The sequence below is a fragment of the Microtus oregoni genome, unplaced genomic scaffold (assembly GCF_018167655.1).
Source record: "Microtus oregoni isolate MIOR12 unplaced genomic scaffold, Mior012 000015F_ref0000493, whole genome shotgun sequence".
Lineage (NCBI taxonomy): Eukaryota > Metazoa > Chordata > Mammalia > Rodentia > Cricetidae > Microtus > Microtus oregoni.
The window spans coordinates 25,217,389-25,242,907 of record NW_024543074.1 but is presented as its reverse complement, the minus strand read 5'-3'; the positions used below and the strand labels follow the sequence as shown (position 1 = coordinate 25,242,907).

The 25,519-nt window shown below is 37.7% G+C and overlaps 2 protein-coding genes across 2 annotated transcripts; both read right to left on the bottom strand.

Annotated features, from left to right (window-relative positions):
* Positions 1–592: 592 nt before the first annotated feature.
* Positions 593–1,567, bottom strand: LOC121456331 (olfactory receptor 1). Its single transcript, XM_041664417.1, has one exon. The coding sequence runs from the start codon at positions 1,535–1,537 to the stop codon at positions 593–595; it is 945 nt and encodes a 314-aa protein (XP_041520351.1). The 5' UTR covers positions 1,538–1,567.
* A 17,461-nt stretch (positions 1,568–19,028) lies between these two features.
* LOC121456503 (olfactory receptor 1468-like) lies at positions 19,029–19,958 on the bottom strand. The gene has a single exon (XM_041664708.1). It carries the CDS (start codon positions 19,956–19,958, stop codon positions 19,029–19,031), a length of 930 nt encoding a protein of 309 aa, XP_041520642.1.
* Positions 19,959–25,519: the final 5,561 nt, after the last annotated feature.

The window sequence follows — 25,519 nt, the reverse complement described above, 5'->3', positions numbered from 1 at the left end:
AGTAAACGAGTTTCCTCCACTAGAAATTAATTCTGGTGGTTTGATACCTTGAATATTAATTACTATTTTCTGTAATAATGGTGTGCAGCATATGGGCCTATGGGGGCATTCCTTTTCAAACCACCACAACATCAAAATAAATAAGGGTACAGGGAATTAAGAAATAAAGTAATGTCAAAATTTCTGAGCAAAGAAGAAAAAACAAAGAACAAAGTCAGCATAGGAAGTTGATATTTTTGAATATCGCTAATATTGAGTTGAATTACAAGTACTATTTAAAAAGGATAGTAATATCAGAACAGAAAGCTGGAAAAATAGTACAATTCTGGAATAACTTCATTATCAGAAGGAAAGAAATCCAACATAGGACTTTTCTAGGACCATATGGGCAAGACAATTAGAAAGGTGATTCTAGTCCCTAAGACCTACTCCCCATGTTAACCTATTTAGCTAAACTTCTTAATGTAGTGGACAATTAGTATGAGCTATGAATACGGTAGGTTTCCATGGTAGGAAAATTCTACAAAATATTCCAGTGTTCACATAAATATGTTTATGGGATGAAATTGTGTGGAATTTCTAAGTTTTACCATCATAGGCTTAGTTGATTTTTCTTTTTGCAAAAGATTCTTTCCAGAGCTCCCTTTATGTCTCTATTCCTCAGGCTGTAAATGAAGGGGTTCAGCATGGGGGTCACCACTGTGTACATCAAAGACATGACAGTGTCCTTCACAGTAGAGTTATTAGCTGAAGGACATAAGTAGAGACCAATGACTGTTCCATAGAACAGTGACACCACAGACAGGTGGGATCCACATGTGGAAAAGGCTTTATAGATACCTTGAGAAGAAGGAACCTTGAGGATGGAAGACACAATTCGTACATAGGACATGATAATGAGTGCAAATGGCAGGACAAGAAAGATGCTGACCACAATAAATATTACCACCTCATTGACATGTGTGTCAGAACAGGCCAGCTTTAACAGAGCAGACATATCACAGAAATAGTGGGGGATCACATTGTCCTCACAGAAAGACAATCTGGCCATGAGCAGAGTGTGCAGCATGGCATGGAAGGTGGTCAGAACCCAGGACAGCACCACCAGGCTCACACAGAGCTTGGGACTCATGATGCTGGTGTAATGAAGGGGGAAGCAGATGGCCACATAGCGATCATAGGCCATGGCCACAAGAAGGAAGTTCCCGAGGTCTCCAAAATATAGAAAGAAGTATATCTGGGTCAGACAACCTGCATAGGGGATGGATGGGTCCTGGCTCTGCATGTTCTGCAGCAATTTGGGCATTGTGACAGAGGAGAAGCAGAGGTCAGAGAAGGACAAGTTGCTGAGAAACAAGTACATGGGTGTGTGCAGGTGGGAGTCCAGTAGAATGAGGATGATGATGATGAGGTTTCCCAGGACAGTGGTGAGGTACATGGCCAGGAACAGAGCATAGAACAGGTGTTGGTGCTCTGGGGAGATGGGCAGGCCCAGGAGGAGGAACTGGGAGATTACAGTTTGGTTCCCTTCTGTCATTTTGTTTCAGGTACCTTTAAGAGAAAACATGTTAGAATTCAAAATAAATATTATCATGTCTTCCTGTTAACCATCTTTCATGTGTTCAATAATATCAATTTCTCAAACATTACAATTATTACATGCACACTTCTATGTTTGTTATCTGTATAAATATAGTACTGATGATTGAATATTCAGTTCTTTCTACCATGTTTACGTGTTCATTAATTACTAAATAATTTATGAATTTTATTCTGAGACACACAGTTCATTTGTTTTTTTATCTTATCTGCCCCTTTTGTTAACATTATTTTATGAATATTAAACAATAGTAACTGGTTCCTTTTCTAGTAATATTTCACATGACCATGGCCCCGAAAGATTTTTTTCTGAGTCAAATCCTCTCAAAATTCTATATACAACCCCATGACAAACTTTGGATTACCAATGAAAATGTTCTCTTTTTGCCTAGAGATTCTGTATTGCGTTGTTAACTAATTATCTTCTCTGGGGTATGCTATAGGAATTGAAAGTTCAAAAGATTCCAAATATGTTGGGGGTCATGCAAGGGGAACAACAAACAACTTTGGAAATCATGGAACATGACCAGGCAGTCAGCAAAAATCACAATGAGCTTTGGAGAGGCATAGCAGCAAAGACTAAATGTCCTGAGGACCTCATGCTGTTATTGAACATAGCTCTGCTTTTTGCCCTCATGTTCACTATGTCCCTCATAGCCTTTAAGTGCATGAAACCTCTCAGGGGTTTCTAACTCCTCACTGGGCAGTCTTACCGGTGCTTTCAATAATAGTGGCAGCTTTTTTCTAAGCATTTATCCTTGAGCAGATTAATAATTCAACCACCACCCTTAGAAAGTTTAGATTGCTAGTTAAATTAGGTTAAGATGTTTTTGTTAATGGTTTTGATGTAGAAAATCTTGGAAAACAATTTAAACTTTAGGAAGGCACTTTTAGTAGTTGAGAGATTGGCTTGTTGAGTTCAGGGAACAGGACAGTGGTACCATGGCTATTGTTGGCTGACTTACCTTTTTTCTGCAATATGTTGGTGAACAAAGGTGATGGTTAATTCCTTGCACCAATTTCTGCCTTCAGCCTCCTGATATGATTTAATAAAAAATACCTGTCAATGAGTGGGTATGCACCTTGAGGATTTAAAATAGAGATGACTGATTTTTTATATATAAATGTAAATTCATTATACTTTTGTTTTTTAAACAAGATTACATTTTGAGATAAATAATAAAATGATAGCTCCCTTCTTTGTAACTGCAAAATTCAGTCTGCAAGTAAAAGAACTGGCTGGGAAGAAAACCTTGCTTGCTTACAATTTTTTAATGTAATAAGCTGCTTGGACATGAATGTACTTGTTTCTTGGGGATAATTTGTTTTTCACCTGCAATACATAAATGTATAATCATGTAAGGGAAATAAGAAACATGATGTTTTACTTGTACTTATTGTAACAATTCACTTATAAATAGAATGTAACCACATTGTAATTTTTATATTGCTCAAAAGATTTTTCTGGGGTACATAAACTGTATGGGAAAAAATAAAGAAGTTAGAAGGAAGTCAACAGGAAAGAGGAAGAAGGGAGTCATCAGGGTAGAAGAACAGAACAGAAAAAGAACAGAGTAGAACAAGTAACAGAAAGAATACTAAAATGAAGATGCAGCTTTTATTCTCCAGGAAAGAAGTCTGTGTGTTTTTCTCGTCAACTCTGCATCTCATTCCCAGTCTCTCTGACATGCAGAAGGCTGGATTGTCTACACAAAGACATTTTAATGATGCCACTCATCTCTCTCTGCACCTCCTGCTCTTATGCTTTTAGAGCTCAGTATGAAGAATTCTAAGTTGCATCATAAGCAAGATTTTTTTTTTGCAAATTCATTTATTTATTTTACCTTATTTTATCTAGAACATCTGATAGATCTTCTTCCACGTTCACCTGTTGCTCCTCCATAGCTTACCAAAAGAGCATATTCATAGAAGAATGTGACATCTTCTGTCTCCTGGAATATCAAAACAGATATTTCCTTTGTATCAGTAACTATGCTATCAACCCTTCTTGAATAGGTTTCATACATAAAGTTGCACCCTGAGATGGTAATCTGATGTTTTCTTCTTCTGATTACTTCATGGGGATTATCATTGCACTTTAGAAAAAGGCATAATCTTTAACATACACAAAGCCTTAAATTTTTATCCTGTTCTTCAGTAAAGGCTTTGTTGGAAGTTGTAGTATGTTGTCTCCAGTTTTCAAAATCTGCTATTCATCATTACTATCACTCTTTGTTATCTGTGATATCTTTACGTGGCATATCCTTCATGCATATTAGGAGATAGTTACTTAATCAAAGCTTGGACACCCGGTGAGACTGGGAAAGGCCTGGTGCCATGTTCCTAAGCAGCCCATATTCTTCTCACTGTATCTGATGCCTCCAGTCACTGGTTTATAGCTGATTTCACTCCAGAATTGCAAACTCTATGCAGAAAACACTGTACCTGTCTTCATCTTGTAGCAGGGCCAATAGCTGCCCATAAGGCTTGGTTGAAACCAATGCTTCCTGAATATATCTTGGCTGTGCTTCAGCCTGAGGCCATTTCATTTAATGTTAAAGACAAAGTTTTTATTTTAATTAAAATATTTAAAAATATTTTTCAGGATATAAACCTCCTGTATAACAATTTAGCATATAAATTTGACATTCTGTGATGAATTTCAGACAGAAATTTTTGTGTTTCTAAAACATGTGGAGGGTAGGATGGGTGTATAATTTACTTTTGTAATGTTGGTGACTTAAAATAAATTTTCATGCTTCTTCTCTGAGAGTGTCATGGAAGTTGATGCAGAAATACAAAATTATGACTATTTTTATAAATTAATGAAAATATAAAAGAAGGATGTACTTGTTTCAAAATTTCTGGGGCGTTTCATCCAGAATTTATCCAATTATATCTGGTTTATTAGATGCATCAGCTTTGTTTCTGATACTGAGTTTTGAGAAACACCTGTTTTAAGGTTTTTCTGAAGTTTCATTTCAACCTTGTTAATATTTAGTCAGCACACTTGAAAAAAGATTGACATTCATACTGCAATGAGACTCTTACAACAAACTGAAGGATATCAGAAGAGAGTGTGCTTTCCTGAAGAATTTTGCCTCTAGACTGCTCTGGACTTATAACTTCAACTTCTGATATTTCAGAGACTCCGTTCTGTCAGCTGTCCCTGCACATTCCAGATATAAACAACTAAGAATACTCTCTGGTTGTAGTTTTTCTGGCCAGCCTTCTCTATTAATAATCTGTCCCAATTCTGACAAAGGAAGCAGAGGAGGATTCTTAAGAGATGTGGGAGGTCTGGGAATCTAATTCAGTGGCACAACTCTAGCCCAGCATATGTCTAAAGTATTGTATTTGATGTCTAATATCAAACAATCAAAGAAAGAAAACATTGCCAAACACAAACAAAAAGGAAAATGAGGATGGAGGCTGAGAGAGACAGAGACACAGACAAACAGAGACAGAACAGAAACTAATGGAGTCAAAATCAGGATGCTGGGATTGTCATCCTGTTGGTGATGTTCATGGTATTCAATGTTTGCATATTTGAGTGTTACAAAGGTAAGAGACATTTAGGAAAAATCACACTGATTCCAAAATTCTGCTTGTTCTGTGAGTGACTGGTACCTGTGTCTTGTGTAAGAGCATGTGTTGTAATCAGAAACCAGAGACATCACCTGGAGTTTTTGCTGCTCATGACCTAAGACTGTATCTTCTTCAGCTGTGAAGCATACAATTTTAGAGCTGGACAGCACATGAAAGTTTTAATGGAAGTGTTTCTAACATTAAAATATGCGAGTAATTCTTCACTTAATAGTATCGACAAGGAAGGAATAGCCCAAGAGATTCTGAAACAAGAACATATTTCTTTTAATATTTACAATAATGTATAAAATAAATTATTCATCACATTTATTTTCCCATACAAATTTTAATGACACTCACAGTACAGAGGTATGAGGAATTTATTTCTAGTCTCCAACATCACAGGATACTGTACACCTGATCTACTCACATATTTTTCATAAATTCAAAATTTCCTGTCTGAAATTAATCACAAATACTGATTATACCTCTGAAGTTTAGAATGCTACAGAGCAAATGAGCCCACAGGTGATGTCTATAGTACTGTCAGTGGACTGTACTTAGGAGCAATTGCACCTATTACTATTACACATGTAGGTTTTTGGGCTCTGTCAGATAAGTTTAATCATGGTCTTGGATATTTCAACTTGTTCATAGTTTATTAAAGCTTTGTAGGTGAAGGTTTGTTAAAGAAGATTTAAGAACCACAAAAAGAATACTAAAATTGGTGTAAGAACCAGCAGGCTGGGTATAGTGGCTTATAACTAATCACAGCAATTGAGAGGCTGAGGACATATGATCACCTTGAGTTTAAAGCACACTTAATCTGCAAAGTGAGTCCTTTTCTCCAAAACCCAAACAAACAGTTGTGCTGCAATGATATGACCTTTGAGAACTTTGCATAAGGAGTAATTGTAAAGAAGTACCCCACTACTAAAGAGATTATGAATGGTGTCCACAGGACAAAAAATACTTCAACAACAGCAAAGTCTTCAGAGTAAAGAGATAGCAAATAATTTTAGCATTCCTGAAACTTGTGCTGCATCACATCATACAACCAATATCTTCAAGCTAGAAGAACTGTAAGGAAGCAACTCATCCTTACCCAGGGTCCACAGGATGATGCCCAAGCCCTGATAAAAGATACTGCTCTCCTTTCTTCACTGTAGACACAGGTTGTAACAAGTCCCATAGTCGTCCCTTAAGTCTGCACCTCTGCTTCTCTCATATCCTCTTCCAGTTATCCCTGGGCCTAAGAGGCTCTGTATCTCAGAGGAGTCCAGTAACTCATTAAAGGCAGTAATTACCCAGGACCTCTGTAGGACAAGTTTTCCCAGAGTCCTTCAGTCGTGACTCATTATCACCACCAATCATATATTACTATATTTAAGGGATGGTGGACTTGGAGAAAAAGCCTGAATAGATGCTTATTTATTTACTTGTTCAAGTAGCTAAAGCCTATTCTTTGTGGAGTGGGGAGGAGTCCTGAGGAAGAGAGTTTGCAAAATCCCTAGAAGTAATGAGAGACCACACTGATTGATAGAACATACATGAGAGATCATGATTTACTAAAGAAGCCATGGCGGCTTTTAAAGACACACAGTTTGAAAACATTTCCAGGTAGCACGTAGTTTGTCCGTATAACTTGGCCTCCTGTAAAGGTGGCTGGCTATATGAGGAATAGTCATGTTGCTAGGGTGGATCAGGCTTCTGCGACCAACTTCCTCTATCTGCCAATACGTTAAAGACAGGAATAAGGCAAAAGCTGCTCTGGCCTAGATCATACTGAATTCATTCTCTAATTAAGATATAGGAGAAAAACCCAGATACACACCCCATTTGGTTACTTACCTTTTACCCTTCCATCTTTAGAAAAATGTTGGTAAGACTGCATCACCATTTTCCCAACCGTTCTCTGTAGGCTTTGCTTTATGCCCTAATGCCATGTCTTAATATCTGTTATTGACCCTGAAGCCACAGATAACTTGCAGTTTCTCACTCCTGGACCAGCTCTGTGTATATGGCGATTATCAGCTAGATGAGCATAGTGATTCACTGTAGACATTCCTCTGTGGGAATCTGAATTCTTTCTCACTGGTCTTGTATTTATTGGCTATTAGAGATGATAGTTATGGCAAATTTTGGTCATGCAAATCTACTTCCATATAAAGAATCACGCAGAACTTAAATTGACCTTAAGACTCTACCTTAAACTCTTAGCTTTCAAAAACACTTCCCAAAAATTAGAAGAATGGAAAAAAAAATTCAAGGCACAAAACCAAATAGTTTTCCTGCATCTGAATAATAAATTTATGGATCAGAAAATCTGATAATAATATCTCCTTTACAATAGTTTCAACAATTACCTAGGTGGGGAAGGACCTCAAAAATGAAAAATTTTGCAACATTAGAGAAAGAAATTGGAATAATCAATGTTTATCTAATCAGATTTAAGTTCTATTCAATAGGAAGAAATTTATGCCTGGTACTCTAAAACTCAACCATCTACCTATGGCTGGTTAGGTCATAAATCTTAGAGGAGAACTTATTACTCCTCTTTCATAAACTAGTATAATTTCTAGGTACATTCAAAATGAATATCCTTCTATCTACAGGCAACTGTAGTTTGTGAAGCTATCAAAGAAGCTTCAAAAACACAGCAGTCAGAGACTATAGTAGAAATTCATAACTGGTCAAAATGAAGAGAACAGCTGACTACAGTGCACCTAAACCTTATAGATAAATCTGCAACACAACTCCTACACCTCAGGTTCAGGGAACATTGTGGAAGAGTGCCACCAAATAGTGTTTTTCATATATGACAGTAATAAAATAATCAAAAAAGAAAAAAGTAATTTTTTTATTTTAATTATACATTTGTGTCTGTGTGTTGATGCCCTCAAAGATTAGAGACATCATATATCCCTGGAGCTGGAGCTACAGGCTTTTTGAGTAACTTTGTGTGGATGCTGGAAGCAAAGTTAGACCTTCTGCAAGAGAGTATGTGCTTTTTGCTGCTGAACCATCACTCCAGCCCTGATTTTAGATTGTCTGTCTGTCTGTCTGTCTGTCTGTCTATTTGTCTATCTGTCTATGACCCTACTTTGAAAGTGGAATAGGAAAGTAAATAGAATACTTCAAGCAGTAAATAAGTAAATTCTAGGACTTTCTGAAAAGAACTTCCATAACCCAGGAAATAATTCCAAGAATTGATAAATGGAATATAGGAAATTTAAAAAACTTCTTCCATACCTACAGAATGGAGAAATCTTTTTCAACTACATACCAAGCATACAATGAAAATTTAGAATATACAAATAACTGAAAGTAAAAAAAAACATTATAAACAACAAATAATCTAATCAATAACTGGCCAGTGAATTGATAGGGCATTCTCATCCCACAGGCAGTGATGCTCCTGATTACTGGTTTACAACTGACTTCCCGCTGGAATTCAAATTCCATGCAAAAATAATCATGTCTGCCTTTGTCTTATAATGGAGGCAACACTTAGTATGGTGCCTAGATGTGACCAATTTTCTTGGGTATTTCTTGGCTATAATGCAGAGTGAGGGATAGATTCCTTACCTTTACAGACAGAAAATTTCCACTAAAGTTAGAATACACACACTTGTTCTTTTTTTTGCCTGGTCTCTGATATTATTATTATTATTAAAAATTTCTGCCTCCTCCCCGCCTCCGCCTCCCATTTCCCTCCCCCTTCCCTGCTCCCCTCCCCCTCCCTCTCCAGCCCAAAGAGCAGTCAGGGTTCCCTGCCCTGTGGGAAGTCCAAGGTCCTCCCCCCTCCATCCAGATCTAGGAAGGTGAGCACCCAAACAGCCTAGGCTCCCACAAAGCCAGTACGTGCAGTAGGATCAAAACCCAGTGCCATTGTTCTTGGCTTCTCAGCAGCTCTCATTGTCTGCCATGTTCAGAGAGTCCGGTTTTATCCCATGCTTTTTTAGACCCAGTCCAGCTGACCTTGGTGAGTTCCCAATATATCAGCCCCATTGTCTCAGTGTGTGGGTGCACCCTTCTCGGTCCTGACTTCATTGCTCATGTTCTCCCTCCTTCTGCTCCTCATTTGGACCATGGAAGCGCAGTCCGGTGCTCCAATGTGGGTCTCTGTCTCTGTCTCCTTCGATCGCCAGATGAAGATTCTATGATGATATGCAAGATATTCATCAGTATGATTGTGGGGTAGGGCCATTTCAGGCTCCGTCTCCTCAACTGCCCAAGGAACTAGCTGGAGACATCTCCCTGGGCACCTGGGAACCCCTCTAGGGTCAAGTCTCTTTCCAACTCTAAAATTGGCTCCCTTAATTAAGATATATACTTCCCTGTTCCCATATCTACCCTTCCTTTTTCCCAACCATCCCATTGCCCCAAGTTCTTCCCATACTCCCCTTCTCACTTTTCTCTCCCCATCTACCCTTTCCCTCCCCACCTCCCCAGTTCCTAGTTTTTGCCTGGCAATCTTGTCTACTTACAATATCCAGGAGGATAACTATATGTTTTTCTTTGGGTACACACACTTCTTTAAACTTTGTAGAATGTATACTCACTAGACTTAATCACTTGAAAACTTGACACTATGTGATTAAGTTCAGAGAGTTAATTTTGTATTTACTAAACGCTGAGGACATGAGGGTATGACTTTTTTTTTTTTTTTTTTTTTTTTTTTTTAGCAATTCTGGTGACTAAAAGTGCCACAGAGATGCCACTAATATTGATGTAGGAAAATCAATATGATGATCATTTTAAAAATTATTGAAACAAAAAGAACAAGGTATGTACATACATGCAAAATTTATCTTGAGTTCTTCCTCACATATACATAGCATCAGTGATGGATGGTTTATTAGTCCCTGATAACAAGCTTTGAAATGCCAGTTATTAGCGCTGTTAGGAAGATATTCTCCATATTATTAACCCTGAAGTCAGTAGACCTAGCAAATCACTCTTGATAACATGGTAAGCCTCATGAAGCAAGTTGGAGGTTATACAGGAAAATGTACAGCCTTCTGATGAGAAATTGTATCTCTAAACTGATCTGGACTCAAGACTGCAGCCTCTACTCTTCCTAAAGACTCATGAGACTGGCACTGTAGATATTAGACCCTCAGTTTCTATACTGTCTAAGCTGTACCCTTAAAATTAATTGCCCTTTCTGTTCTGTTTTTCTGTTTCTTCTAGACAGTCTTGACTAGCATGCTTTAAGATGGCAAAGCGATCAAGTGAAGACATTAAGAGACATGTGAGGCTAGGATGTAGCTCAACTGTATAGTCCTTGGCTAAAATCACACAGAATAGACCTTCACTCTGTCGATGGGTATTTATTTATTTATTTATTCTTTTTTTTTATTGTTTGATGGGTATTTAATGCAGCTGTATTTATTGATGTATACTTTATAATCATGTTTCAGTATTATGGAGGGATGACACATTTAGGGAAAACCATAATCCAGTTTTCCCAAATTTCCCCTGTTAAGGACAGGCCAGGTATAGTAGCATGTGTCTGTAATCCCAGTGTTCCTATGGAAGATGGAAGGTAGAGAAAAGAGAATCCCTGAAAGATTGCAGGCCAGCTAACCAGGCATAAGCCATGGCAAACAATAAGACACTGTGTGTTGTAAAGTGTGAGCTAATGGATGCCTGATAACCTCTGACCTCTACATAGACAGAGACAGAGACAGAGAGACACACATAGAGAGACATACACAGAGAGATAGTGAGACAGAGAGGAAGAGAGACTTTTAAAAACAAAACTACAAACTTGATCCCTGTGTAGTAGTGCAGACCCATGTTCCAGCACTTGGGAGACTGAGGCTGGAGACCACCGTGAGTTTGAGGCCAACATGGGATAGAATGAGTCTCTCCCAACAAAAATCCAGAGTAAACTATGGAACTGAAATCAATTTCCAGACCTGTTAGTTGGGAGAAAATTTGAATAACAAGCATTGTAAAGAATCTCATAGATATTAAGATGTTTATTAATGTTGATCACAAAACAAATATTCTCACTACATGACAACAATGTGAGTCAGAGATATGGCAAAGATGAGTATTATCATACCTGAAAAACTACCCTGAGAATATGTGATCGGGAAGAAAAATAAAATAACCTCAAGTTTGAAGACTAGTAAGGGAATATTGCATTCTCTTGATAATTACCTGGATGACAAAGGGTGACTCATAAATTCTGATAAAAAAAAACTTGCTCTTCTTATTCACTATGGGCAAGGGAAGTCACCAGGCCTGTGGTCCTCTCCACATTTTAAACACCTTCCCTGCTATCCATCCATAGATGTGATGCTATGTGTCCGAGAGGAGTCCAGGTGCTGCAGTAACTTATTAAAGGCAGTAATTATCTGGGACCTCTAAAAGATCAGTTCTCTCAGGGTCCTTCTACGGTGATTGATAATAGCCATTGATCACATGTGACTACACTTTAGGGAAGGGTGGAGTGGGAGAGAAACTCATGGTTGAACGTTAACTTGTTTGTTTGGTGTTGCCTGTTCTTTGTAGGGTGAAGAGGAGAGTTTCAACAGTTGCTAAAAGTAACCCAAAAGTATATGGTAAATGACATAACATAATATTTCTTAGAACATATTTTTTTAGTGTCTGTTAAAGACATACCATTTTTTTAAAAAAATAATTTATTTTGCATCCTGACCAAGTTTCTCCTCCCTTTCTCTTCTCCTAGCCCCTCCCCACCCCTTTGTCTCCTCATCCACTCCTCTTCCATTTCTATTCAGAAAAGGGCATGCCTCCCATGGATATCAACAAAACATGGCATATAAAGTTGCAGTAAGACTATAAGCCTCTCCTTGTTCTAAGACCGGGCAAGGCAACCGAGTATCAGAAATAGGGTCCCAAAAGTCAGCAAAAGAGTTGGTCAGAGACAGCCCTTGCTGCCACTGTTAGAATCCCACAAGAAGACAAAGCTATACAACTGTCACATAGATTCAGAGAAGATTCCATTTTCAAAGGTTGTCACTTAGCTCTCTGTGGATACATTGTAACTCCCTGTAAATAAGCCCTTTGAGGAATGGGCATGTTGCTAGACAGATAGTGTAGATTGGGCTTCTATGACCCCAATTTCTACACCTGCTAATCAATGTTAAGGACAGGAATGTGTGAGCATTACACTTCCCTACATCATGTTTAATTGTTAAGAAAAAAATGAAGCATGAATGCTCATTTTTAGATGACTTTTGACTTCTTAGCTTCAAGAAAAATATTAATGTCACTCAATACAACCATATTCCAAACTACTCTCTCTATTTGTCATAATACAGTTTAATGCCAAAGTTTATGTTCCTGTTATTTTGAGGCAATAGCTGAGATCCAAAATTCTGTTTTCCATTAATCTGTTATTGTAAAGGGTAATCATTAGTTGGATGAAATTCATGATGTTGTGTTATAATCAAATTTTCATTTTGGGGAATTTACATCTCCATTATTCTTATGTTAATTGGGCCAGTATAGGTCATATTAACATTTACTTTTGGATGTGAAAGTATACTTTTTTTCTTGACGAATGCCCCAGGACAATACAGCATTACTTGTTTTACTTTTACATAGCAACCATGTTTTCCATTGGTTATAAGCATCAACATCCCCAGGCATAATGATATCTTTATTCCAGTGGTCTAGACCCTTTGAGGGATTGAATGACCCTTTCACAAACACAACCTAAGATCATTACAAGACACAAATACTTACATTAGGATTCATAATAGTATCAAAATTACTGTCACACAGTAGTGATGAAATCAATTTTGTGTTTGGGATCACCACAATATGAGGAACTGCATTAAAGGGTGGCAACATTAGAAAGGTTGAGAACCACTGCTCCAGTCTCTGTATACTAGTTTAGATAAAAACCCAAAGTGACTGGTAGCTAGTTAACCTCCCAATTTAGCAAAAACATTTTGTTAATATAGAATTATAGGAACTGAGACTAAACTATTCTTTAAAGTAATAATTATGCTACACAAACTTCTGTGCCACTCATTGCTACTGTCCATTTTTCCCAGCCTAACCTCCTGCAGTCAGAGGAATCCTGGGGTGGGAAGTCCTTTTGTATATGTGTTGCTTTTATTGGCTAATGAATTAAAAAGCCTGCATTGGCCTGTGATAGGGTAGAGTAGAGCTGGGTGGGGAAGATTAAACTGAATGCTGGGAGAAAGAAGACAGAGTCAAAGAGATGTCATGTAGCTGCCAGAGGGGTAAGTTGCAAGCTCCTAGTTGGAACCTTGGCGGTAGGCCACGAGCCTCATAGTAAAATATAAAATAATGGAAATGGGTTAATTCTAGTTGTAAGAGCTAGCTAGCAGTATGCTTAAGCTATTGGCCAAACAGTATTGTAAATAATATAGTTTTTGATTGATTATTTTATGGTCTGGGTAGCTGGGAACCAACAAACAGCCTCCCCCAACAGAATCCCATTTTACTCTATGTATTTTTCTATCATTAACATTTAATATGAATGAAACCATATAACATACAATCTGCACCCCATTTCATTACTATGAAGTTTGGCAAGGTACATGTATATAGGAATACACAACAATATTTCAGTTATTTTTGTCACTGATCTCCTTTTATTGTATGACACATTTCCCCCTAGTCACCAGTTAATGTCTCTTTCCACCTTATGAAAGTTATAAATAACATCTTGCTATAGATGTTCATGCTCAAATGATTGTTTGAATATCATAGCAGTTGTAGGAAGACAACTAGGAGTAGACTTTCTCTCTCTGGTGATTGAACTGTCTAAAACATTGCTTTCATTTATTCTTTGAGAATTGCATACAATATATTTTTATTACATTTTCCCCACTGAAGGACATCCTTACCTCAATTTCTTAAAGATAATTTTTTACTTCTGTACTTATCAAATTTCATGTTCTTTTTCTCTCTTAAAACAAACAAACAAACAAAAATAGCTACCAAAGAAAACTACATGAAAAAAAGAATCTGGTGTGTGTTGACAAACCACTCCTAAACATGTTCCTACCCTGGAGTATGGTTGATTTGCCCAGTATCACTCCACTGAAGCAAACTGAATTTCCGTGTCCTGGCAGCTTTTAATTGCAAATAGCTTCTTGGCTAGGTCTGGCCTGACTTGTGTAGGTCTGTGTGTGCTGTCACAGTCTCAGTGAATTCACATGTCCATCTGTCCTGTTGGATCTGCTGTTTCCTTGGAGTCATCTAACACCTTTGGCTCCTAAGTGGGTTTTTTGAACTCCTGAACCTTGAGAGGAAGCAGGTAATCTGGAGACCCCATTTATGGCTGAGCATCCTAAAGCCTCTTACTCTTCACATGGTCTAGTGTGGGTCTCTGCTTTAATTTCTATCTACCGCAAGAAGAAACTTCCTTGATGAGGTTTGAATGATGCACTGATCAATGGGTACAGCAATGCATCATTCAGAGTCATTTTATTGCTATGTTCAGTTAGCCTGAGAATAGTAGTGGGTGTCCTCTAGGTCCATGACATCTAGTTTTGGGTTTTTGATCTAATAAACAGTGTTGAGTACGAGTTCCATCTCATGGAGCAGATCTTACAGCTAACAAAAAAGAGGTTGGATACTCCCATAGTATTCATGGCATGATTGCATCAGTGGGCATACCTTATAGGCAAATAGTCATGGTAGCTCACATAGTTCATAGTTGGTTGAAATCGATGACTCTTTTTCTCATGTGGAAGTGTGTATAGTACCTTCCAGCACTTGGATGCTAAGCAGAAGTGGTGAAGCTTCCAGTTGAGTACCAGCTAGAATTTTCTATTTCAATGACATAAGTATGTAGTGTCTTCTGCAATATGGTCTTAATGTCAAGTTGGGAAGGGTAATCAACAGCACTGTTGGGATATGTGTCTATGGGAGTCAGTTTGGTCAATGACTCAAAAAGAAACCCATTTCTGGTACTTTTTTTTAAAGCATGTGGTATTTAGTTAGTTATCCCTTCTCCTATTCCCTACTGTACACTGTCCTACTATCTCCAACCCAATTTAATCTTCTTGTTCTAGTTCACCTTTATCCCTTTATATCACTATATTATATTTTGAATTCCTTAGAAAATTGCCTCTTAACCTGTGATGAGAGTTTTTAAATTTCCTAGTATTCATCATAGCTGCTGTGTGTTCAGGGGCGCAATGGCCCTGTCACATTGAAATAACACTCTTGTTCCAGTACTCCCCATTTCCTGGCTTCTACTTTCTGCCAACTGTCTTGTAAAAAGCCTTGAGGGAAAGGAGTATGATACATATCTCAGTGAAGGCTAAATACTCCCCAATCACTAATTCTCTAGACAGTGACTGGTTATAAGTCTCTGTATAAACGTCTGTCCATTGAAAAACTGAAGTGTCTCTGTTAAGGATTGAGAGCTGCTTTCGTATCTGAGCATAATGGGATGTATTTATGATACAGTTTGATACTATATCCATTTAGAATCTTCAAAACTCTCACCAACTCACAGGTCACCCTGACAAAAACTAAACAGAGAAATCTTGGACTCACAGACATTAAAAACCAAATGGACCTAATATAGAAATACAGAACATTTCATCCAAACAGAAAGGAATATACCCTCTTCTCGGGTCACCACAGAACTTCCCCAAAATTGACCACATAATCAGTCACAAAGCAAGTGTCAACAGATGCAAGAAAATTGAAATTAACCGTGAATCCTATCAGATCACCTCAGATTAAAACTGGATTTGAACAGTACAAACAACAGAACGCCTAGAAACTCATGGAAACTGAGTAACTCTTTACTAAATATCTGCTGGATCAAGGTAGAAATTAAGAAAGAAGTCAAAGCCTTTTGAGAATTCACTGAAAATGAATGCACAACATAGCTGAATTTATGGGACACAATGAAAGCAGTGAAAAGAGAAAAGCTCATAGCAGTAAGTGCCTACATAAAGAAGTTTTAGAAAGTGTATACTAGCAACTTAACAACATACTTGAAAGCCCTAGAAAAAAGAAGCACACATACTCGAGAATAGCAGATGGTAGGGAACACAGAGTTGACATCAATAAAATAGAAACAAATAGATACAAATACAATAAAATAGATACAAAGAGATGCAAACAATACAAAGAATTAATGAAACAAAATGTTGATTTTTTAAAAAAGAAACCAACAAAATAGTCAAACCTTAATCAGAACTATCTAAAAGGCAGAGAGAGAATATCCAAATTAACAAATTTGGAAATGAAAAGGGGGACATCACAATAGATACCAAGGAAATTCTAAGAACCTTTAGGTCATACTTTTAAAACTTGTAATCCTCACAATTCGAAAAACTAGAAGAAATGGATAAATTTTTCCATAGATACCATTTACCAAAGTCAAATCAAGATCAGATAAACAACTTAAATAAACCTATAATTCCTATGGAAATAATAGCAGTCATTAAAGTCTTTACAACCATAAAAAAGAGCCTAGGGTCAGATGGCATTAATGCAGCATTCTACCAGACTTTCAAGAAAGAGCTAGCAACACTTCTCAAATTATTCCACAAAACAGAAACAGAGGAGCATTGCCAGATTAATATTATGGGGCCACAGTCACACTGATATCCAAACCATATAAAGATTCGACAACGAAAGAGAATTATATATCTATTTCCCTCATGGAAATAGATGCAGAAATACTCAACAAATAAAAACTGAGTCTAGGAACACATCAAAAAAGACCATGTACTTTGGGAGCCCAAGTGTGTCTTAGTTTTGATCTAGAGTCAATTCTGACTTAAGTCATTTGAGTTCAAGTTTACCTGCTATGACTGCATCCTTAAGGACTGGGAGAAAGTTCTTAGAAAGCACATGGGAAAGAGAACTTTTCCCATTATAAGAGAATACATTATCTATTAAGAAGTAGACAAAAGAAAACTGTTTGCTGTTAGCTGAACTTCTGTGGAAGCTATGCATCTGCTTATGCTTCCTCCCAAGGACAGTGCAGGGACATGGTTAGCTGACTGTATTACTCTTTGTTCTGCCTTCTGCCATTAATCTAAATAACAGGAAGCTCTTAAACAAACTCTGGGCTGTTTGGCTATTTTGACATGACAAAACAGACCTCCCAAATCTATCCTGTGTTTTCTGTCTCAGGTTTTTTCATCTGACATTTCTTCTGTGTTAATGCTCCCCCAGTCCAGGAACCCTAACTGACTTTGTTGGAGAAGGCTCCTACAATCCACCATAGCACAGTAAGATTCATCCCTGAGATGTAGGGCTGGTTCAAAATATGAAAATCTGTTGAGGTAATCCACCATAGAAACAATCTGAAAGAAAAAAAAACATGTGATTACCTCATCAGATGCCCCCAAGACCTTTAAATGGTTTTTTTCCAGATTAGTGATACAAGGGACATACCTAAGATAATAAAGGCAATTCACAACAAGCGTGTGGCCATCATCAAATTAAACTGAGAGAAACTCAAAGCAATTCCACTAAATTAGGAACAAGACAAGGTTTTCCGCTCTCTTTATGTCTAGTCAGTATTGTTTATTTGAAATTTTAGCTACAGAAGTAAGACAACTATAGGAGATCAAGGACATATAAATTGGAAAGGAAGCGGTTAAAATCTCATTATTTACAGATGATATGATCATATATGTGAGCAACAGTCAAAATTATACCAGCTAATAAACAACCTTCAGCAATGTGGTTGGATACGAGATTGACTCAAAATTTCTATAGCTTTCATAAATACAAATGACAGACTGAGAAAGAAATCAAGGAAGCAACACCCTTTATGATACCAAAAAGGATACAAAATATTTTGGGGAAACCCTAATCAAGCAAGCACAAGTCTCGTATGAAAAAAATCTTCAAGTCTTTCAAGAATAAAATTGAAGATGATAAAACAAAATGGAAAGATCTACCACACTCATTGATTGGTAGGATTATCATAGTAAAAATGGTCATCCTACCATGAGCAACCCTCTTCAAAATTTTAACACAATTCTTTATAGACATTGAAAGGATAATACTCAGTTTCATATGAAAAAACAAACAAACAGACAAACAAACCTCAGGATAGCTAAAACAGCCCTGAAAAATAAAAGAAGTTGTGGAGGTATCACTATCACTAATTTCAACCTGTAATACTGAACTATTGTACTAAATTCCACATGGTATCAGCATAAATAGAGGCATGTTGATCAATGGAATAGAACCAGAGACCTAGACATAAATATACATACTTGTGAACAGCTGAGTTATGATAAAGACACCAGAAATATACAAAAGAAAAAGAAAACATCTTGAACATGTGGTGCTGGTCTTACTGGATGCCAGTATGTAGAACAATGTAAATAGATCCATATTTATCACCCAGGAGAAAACTCAAACCAAGTGGATCAAAGATCTCAACATTAAACTGCACACTGCATCTAATAGGAGAGAAAATAGGGAATAACCTTGAATGAATTGACATGAGACAATAATAAATAAACAGAAAATGATTACTAGCATCAACATAAGATTATTATATATTATTTATTCATATTTTAAAGTCTACTGCAACCACACAGAAATTTGCAAAAAATCACAAAACCTTGCAGTAACAATAATGCATAGTATGGTGATCTGATAAAACAGTATTCTTACCTAATGATTTTCTAGAGTCACAAATGAAATAGGATGGCATCACTGAGTCACTAGGGTCCCATCCATAAATGAATTACTTTGAAAGCTTCTGTTTGTGGTGGAAATATTATGTTGTATGTTACTGAATGCTTGTTTCATTTCAGAGATACATTTTGAAATATTAACAACATTTGTTTTCTAGATAAATTTAAGTAAAACCCCCAGTGTTGCCATTATAAGGAGATTTTCTTCTTGCAAAGGACACTTATCAGGGCCTCTTTCATGTCTCTGTTCCTCAGGCTGTAGATGAAGGGGTTCAGCATGGGAGTCACCACTGTGTACATCATGGCCATGGCAGTATCCTTTACAGTATTATTATTAGTTGGAAAAATGTAGAGACCAATAAGTGTCCCATAGAACAGTGAGACCACAGACAGGTGGGAGCCACAGGTGGAGAAGACCTTGTGGATAACCCGAGCAGATGAAACCTTTAGGATGGAGCAGACAATTTGTACATAGGATACAACGATGAGTGAGAATGGGATGACACTGAAAATCCCTCCAATGATAAATATCATTAGTTCATTAATATAAGTGTCAGAGCAGGCCAACTTGAGCAGGGCAGATATGTCACAGAAAAAGTGGGGGATCACATTGTCTTCACAGAATGACAATCTTGCCAGGAGTAGGGTGTGCAGCATGGCATTGAATGTGGACAGCACCCAGCACAGCACCACCAGACTCACACAGAGTTTGGGGCTTATGATAGTGGTGTAATGAAGGGGGAAGCAGATGGCCACATAGCGGTCGTAGGCCATGACCACAAGAAGGAAATTCTCCATGGCTCCAAAAATTATTATAAAGTATATTTGTGTCAGACAACCTTCATAGGGGATAGAAGGGTCATAACTCTGCATGTTATGCAGCAATTTGGGCATTGTGACACAGGAAAAGCAGAGGTCAGAGAAGGACAAGTTGCTGAGAAAGAAGTACATGGGTGTGTGGAGATGGGAGTCCAGTAGAATGAGGATGATGATGATGAGGTTCCCCAGGACAGTGATGAGGTACATGGCCAGGAACAGGGCATAGAACAGGTGCTGGTGCTCTGGGGGGATGGGCAGGCCCAGGAGGAGGAAGTGGGAGATGAAAGTTTGGTTGCTCATTATAATGTTTCATTTCCAGGGTCCTAATGAGAAAATATCTGGTCCCTTAAAATTCCAAATAAAAATAAATGCATATCCATGATGTATATTTTACAACAATGGATCTGACAGTTATCATAATAATATCTCAATTTCCAAATATCTGTATACATTACAATCACCAATATTTTTTTTCAACTTCTCTTTAACAGATGTCTATTTTACATGGTTTCCTAGAGAGTTCTATATATTTCTACTGAGATACAAAACATACTAATGCTTCTCTCTACTGCTGTCTGTATATCCTGGGTAACTTTATTTTTTGTTCATTTGCTTTGAATTTTGATCTATGTTATTTTGTATATTGGTATTCCTGAAGAATTTGGATGAGATTTACCATCACAATTTTATATGAAGCTCAGATGCTCTAACATATTACCATTTCCAGCTCAGACATCCATTTCTAGAACAAAGATATCTGCTTCACTTTCACTAATCATCTTCCCTCCATTGCATGCATGACAGGCGTCAGAAGCTCAGAAGTCCCACGTGAAAGTCATGTCTTCACTTTGTTTTCTTAAAGAGCATTCCTCCTTCTCCTTCTCCAGTGTTTCATAGTACAGTAAAAGAAATTAAATTTGAGTCAGAATTCTGAGAATTTTGATCCACTCACTTTTCCTTACCTTGAGCTGCTCTTATACATAATACAGAATTCCTCTTCATTCACCTCCTATTTAATCCATCCCTTTCTGTGAGGTTATATCTGTATATGAGGATCGGATCTTGCCTTTACTGGAATACAGAAGCAGACTCAGTTCATCTCCACATGTCTCCTGACCATTCTCTTCCCCTTTAGCATGCTTCATTTACACTGTGGGTTCTAACACAGGAGTTCCATTATCTCTTGTCTGGTTTGTTCTTCAGATTACCACCGTTGCTGTGAGGATAAGGACAAAGCTCCTGTCATGGAAACAAACCCCATTTCATTATCTGGACACTAATGCTGTTTCATTATCTCATGTGTATCAAAGGTATATCCTTCCTTGTAAGTTCTCTCATTGATACCTGAATTTCTCTCTTTATCAGTGCTGTGGTAAAACTCTTCACCTCCCAATTTTAGCGTTTCTCCTCCACTTGCCTATTACTTCCTCATTGCTCCTTCCTCTTTATCTGATTCATACTTATTCACATGGAAGTGATAGTGTTTATCATAAACACAGCTAAATTTACCCTGTCTCTCCATACCAAGTAAGGCCTTCACTCATGTTCCTTTGCATCCTATACCCCATGCACTTAATACTTTGATAGCTATTTTAAGTTATCTTCCCATCAATTTTAAACTATATGCAGGAAAGATCACACCTGATTTCATTTCCTTTGGTCATTTACATTCATTCCTAATCTCCAACTAGGGTCAGAATCAAGCAAGAATTTGGGCAGTGAGCATTTGTTACCTGGTTCTCAAACTGAAACAAATTTCCTTAAAAACAAAAGTAATAGAATCCTAATTGAAATTGAAAGACTTGACCAGTTATCCTGAATTTTATACCTTATAATGAGTGTCAGAGGTCTAATATTGCATTTCTACAGGCTGAGGGTTAGTCATCTTTATCACACCTCAGTAATACTGATGACTCTAAATCATATCCATATGCTTTAATCAAAATGCCATTGATACTAGTATGGTAGACAAATATGACAAATTTTTGTGAGCTACGAAAAAATGACAATGTTAGTTTAGAACCTTCACTTGAGTTAATCCTCAGATGTCTATACTGTATATGATGGTTAATTCATGCATCAAGTCAGTTAAACATGATGTTAATTTTTGAAAAATACCAATTGCTATGAAGGCATTATAAAATGTCATTTAATCTGTAGAATTTGAGTAAAGTAACTAATACTTCATGAGGTAAAGAACTTCATGCAATCAGATGAAAGAATTAGACAAAAGGCAGTTCATTGTAGAAGGCTTTTTATATTTTACTTTAGTTACACGTCTGTATCCTCCATTCTTCTCAGGGACTTCAATATTCTTGAGAGGTCTTCAAATTTTGGCCTTATCAGTCTCTAACACTGGGCAGCTTGTGTACTAAGTCACAGAAGGACACACACATACCCACACCCACACACCCATTATTCTTTGATTCTGCACAACATTGGCTAATGAACCTATTATGTCTCTAAGTTGACAAAGGAGGACAAATATCAAAAGGTCTAAGCAAATATGCTACACCCAAGTCTGAATGCTTGCATTTTCATAGCCTGACAGTGTTCAACACAGATGAATTTAGAATTTGAACACTTAGACATTGTGGATTAGCATTGTAGAGGAGGAAAACATGCAGGCAAAATATCATGGACCATATATAAAGCTGCTCCCATTATGTATCTAAGACTTGCTTCCAACATGCAGGACTCCTGCCTCTGTTTCTTGAGCACTGGCATTATAGGTATATACCACCATGCCTAGTTTCTCATCCTGTAAATGAACAGTACCTTAGTACCTTAGGTAGACATGTGTGCAGAGATCAGAAGCCAGAGAAATTGCCATCAGCTGTTATCACTGATGGGCCAACGAACTCCATACCATCTTTAGATATTCAGCCCACTATTCTGAAATTAAGCAGCACAAAAAATCCCAAGTGATATGTTTCTAACATTGGGTACAATGGCACATTTTCTTAGATTCTGTAGAAGCACTGAATTTGAGTGAGTAGCTCTTCTTGTATTTTTGCATGATCACCTGCATGACATCAGTGTCTTCCTTGATGGACTGCACTTAGGAGCAGTCACAGATGTTACCACTAAAGCACAGATTTGTGAACTTGTGCAACAAAACCAATGGTAGGACATTGTTCAGAGTTTGCTAATACCCCTTAGGTCAATATATCATAAACAACTGTTCAGTACCACAGCAGAGAACTCCATCTCACAGCGCTGCCCCTGTGGGGAAATGGTGTAATATTGAGAGAAAATTACAGAGTGAGAAATTATAATGAAACCATCAGTATGAAAGCACTTATATGATGACCATGAAACAAATATTTTCTTCATGTAGTGATGTCTTGGGAGACAGAGAAAAGAAGAATGTTATCATACCTCTAAAACTGTTCTGTATGGCCTTGGAAATTCATTTTGATTGAGAGCAAGGCACCAAGTCATTCTCTTGAATTTATCTAGATCTTCCAGCACTCAGTCAAAGTTTCTAGCTCAGGATCCTGGTCAACTTTATTTTATTTACAGGCACAGGAACTAGTGGCCTCTTTACTTATTTCCTATCTACCTCTCTCTACTCACACCACCCTATGGACATTTCTGGGCCTTAGAGGCCCTGCATCCCTTAGGAGTCTAGATCTGGTACAACTCATTAAAGGCATTGTAATTAGCCAGAAACATTCTAGGACCAATTTACTTCAGGGATCTCTAGTGGAGAACATTTATAGTCACTGATCATTCCTTCCTCTACTTCGGGAAGGTAAAATATAAAGAATAATAACAAACAAAACAAATAAACGCATAGCAGTTGCAAGAAAAACTAAAAAAAATTGGAAGAATACACACTCATTGACTATTCAAGTATTGAACAGACTTTTTTTTTTTGACTGGAGCCCACTTTGTTAAAGAGAGAAACGAAGAAGCTGACTAGAAAACCACGCCAAGTTATCTGGCATTATTTTCATTGCTAGTTATTTAAAGTGTATCATACAACAAAAGTTTACACAAGAAACCAAGGATAGTTGTGAAAGTTTTGGTTGTAGCCTTTAATGACTGAGCCATGTCTTCAGCCTATCCAGCAGTAGTTTTTAAGTAGAATGAGGTCATAGAATATCACACACAGTGGAATGGCTTCCAAATACAGAATCTCAGTTCAACATGACTGAGTATTTTTTTTAAAAAAGGATTTAGGACATATACCCAACTTTATGAAAATAATTAAATTTCATCAGTCAACTTTCTCTGTGTACCAACAAAAGGTGCAGGAGTATGGCAAGCAGATGGCATGTTTAATATTTTTTAAACCAATAGAAAAATAGCCCATGCTCCTATCCATGTTCACTCATTTTATCTTCTTTTTTTTTTGTTTTTTTTTTAAATTTTTTTTATTGAGAAAATGAGAAAAAAAAAACAAGTTTCCACCTCCTCCCAGCCTCCCATTTCCCTCCCCCTCCTCCCACCCTTCTCCCCCTCCTCCCACCCTTCTCCCCCTCCCCCCACTCCTCTCCCACTCCCTCTCCAGTCCACAGAGCAGTCTGGGTTCCCTGCCCTGTGGTAAGTCCTAGGTCCTCCCCCCTCCGTCCATATCTAGGAAGGTGAACATCCAAACTGGCTAGGCTCCCACAAAGCCAGCACATTAAGTAGGATCAAAACCCCGTGCCATTGTCCTTGGCGTCTCATCAGCCCTCATTGTTCGCCATGTTCAGAGAGTCCGGTTTTATCCCATGCTTTTTTAGACCCAGTCCAGCTGACCTTGGTGAGTTCCCAATAGATCAGCCCCATTGTCTCAGTGTGTGGGTGCACCCTTCTCTGTGACCCTTATTTATGGCTAGAAACCAATTATGAGTGAGTACATCCCATGTTCCTCTTTTTGGGTCTGGCTTACCTCACTCAGGATAGTGTTTTCTATTTCCATCCATTTGCATGCAAAATTCGCGAAGTCCTTGTTTTTTACTGCTGAGTAATACTCTAATATGTATATATTCCATACTTTCTTCATCCATTCTTCCGTTGAAGGGCATCTAGGTTGTTTCCAGGTTCTGGCTATTACAAACAATGCTGCCATGAACATAGTTGAGCATATACTTTTGTTGTATGATAGGGCCTCTCTTGGGTATATTCCCAAGAGTGGTATTGCTGGTTCCAGGGGTAGGTTGATCCCGAATTTCCTGAGAATCCGAAACACTGCTTTCCAGAGTGGTTGCACAAGTTTGCATTCCCACCAGCAATGGATGAGTGTACCCCTTTCTCCACAACCTCTCCAGCAAAGGCTATCATTGGTGTTTTTTATTTTAGCCATTCTGACAGGTGTAAGATGGTATCTTAAATTTGTCTTGATTTGCATTTCCCTGATCGCTAAGGAAGTTGAGCATGACCTTAAGTGTCTTTTAGCCATTTGAAGTTCTTCTGTTGAGAATTCTCTGTTCAGCTCAATGCCCCATTTTATAATTGGGTTGATTAGCCTTTTACGGTCTAGTTTCTTGATTTCTTTATATATTTTGGAGATCAGACCGTTGTCAGTTGTGGGGTTGGTGAAAATCTTCTCCCAGTAAGTGGGTTGCCTTTTTGTCTTAGTGACAGCAAAGGACACTTACTGGGAGAAGATTTTCATTTTATCTTCTTACCTTTCCATGAAAACTATAATTGTACCTTCTGCCACTATTACCTCAATCCCTCTCCATATGTGAGATCACTTTCTAATGCCCTATTCTATGGGTTTGCCATTAATAATGAGATCATTGTTGGTATTTGTAATTCCTTCCTTCCTTGTAGTATCTGATGAAGTTCTGTATATGATAATGAAACACAAACTTTCTACTTCAGGAAATCTTGATCCTTATTGATCTAAGCTTATTGGGCTCATA

Excerpts from the sequence above, each read along its gene's own strand:
- LOC121456503 (XM_041664708.1), bottom strand. The coding sequence starts at position 19,958 with ATGAGCAACCAAACTTTCATCTCCCACTTCCTCCTCCTGGGCCTGCCC.
- LOC121456331 (XM_041664417.1), bottom strand. The coding sequence starts at position 1,537 with ATGACAGAAGGGAACCAAACTGTAATCTCCCAGTTCCTCCTCCTGGGC.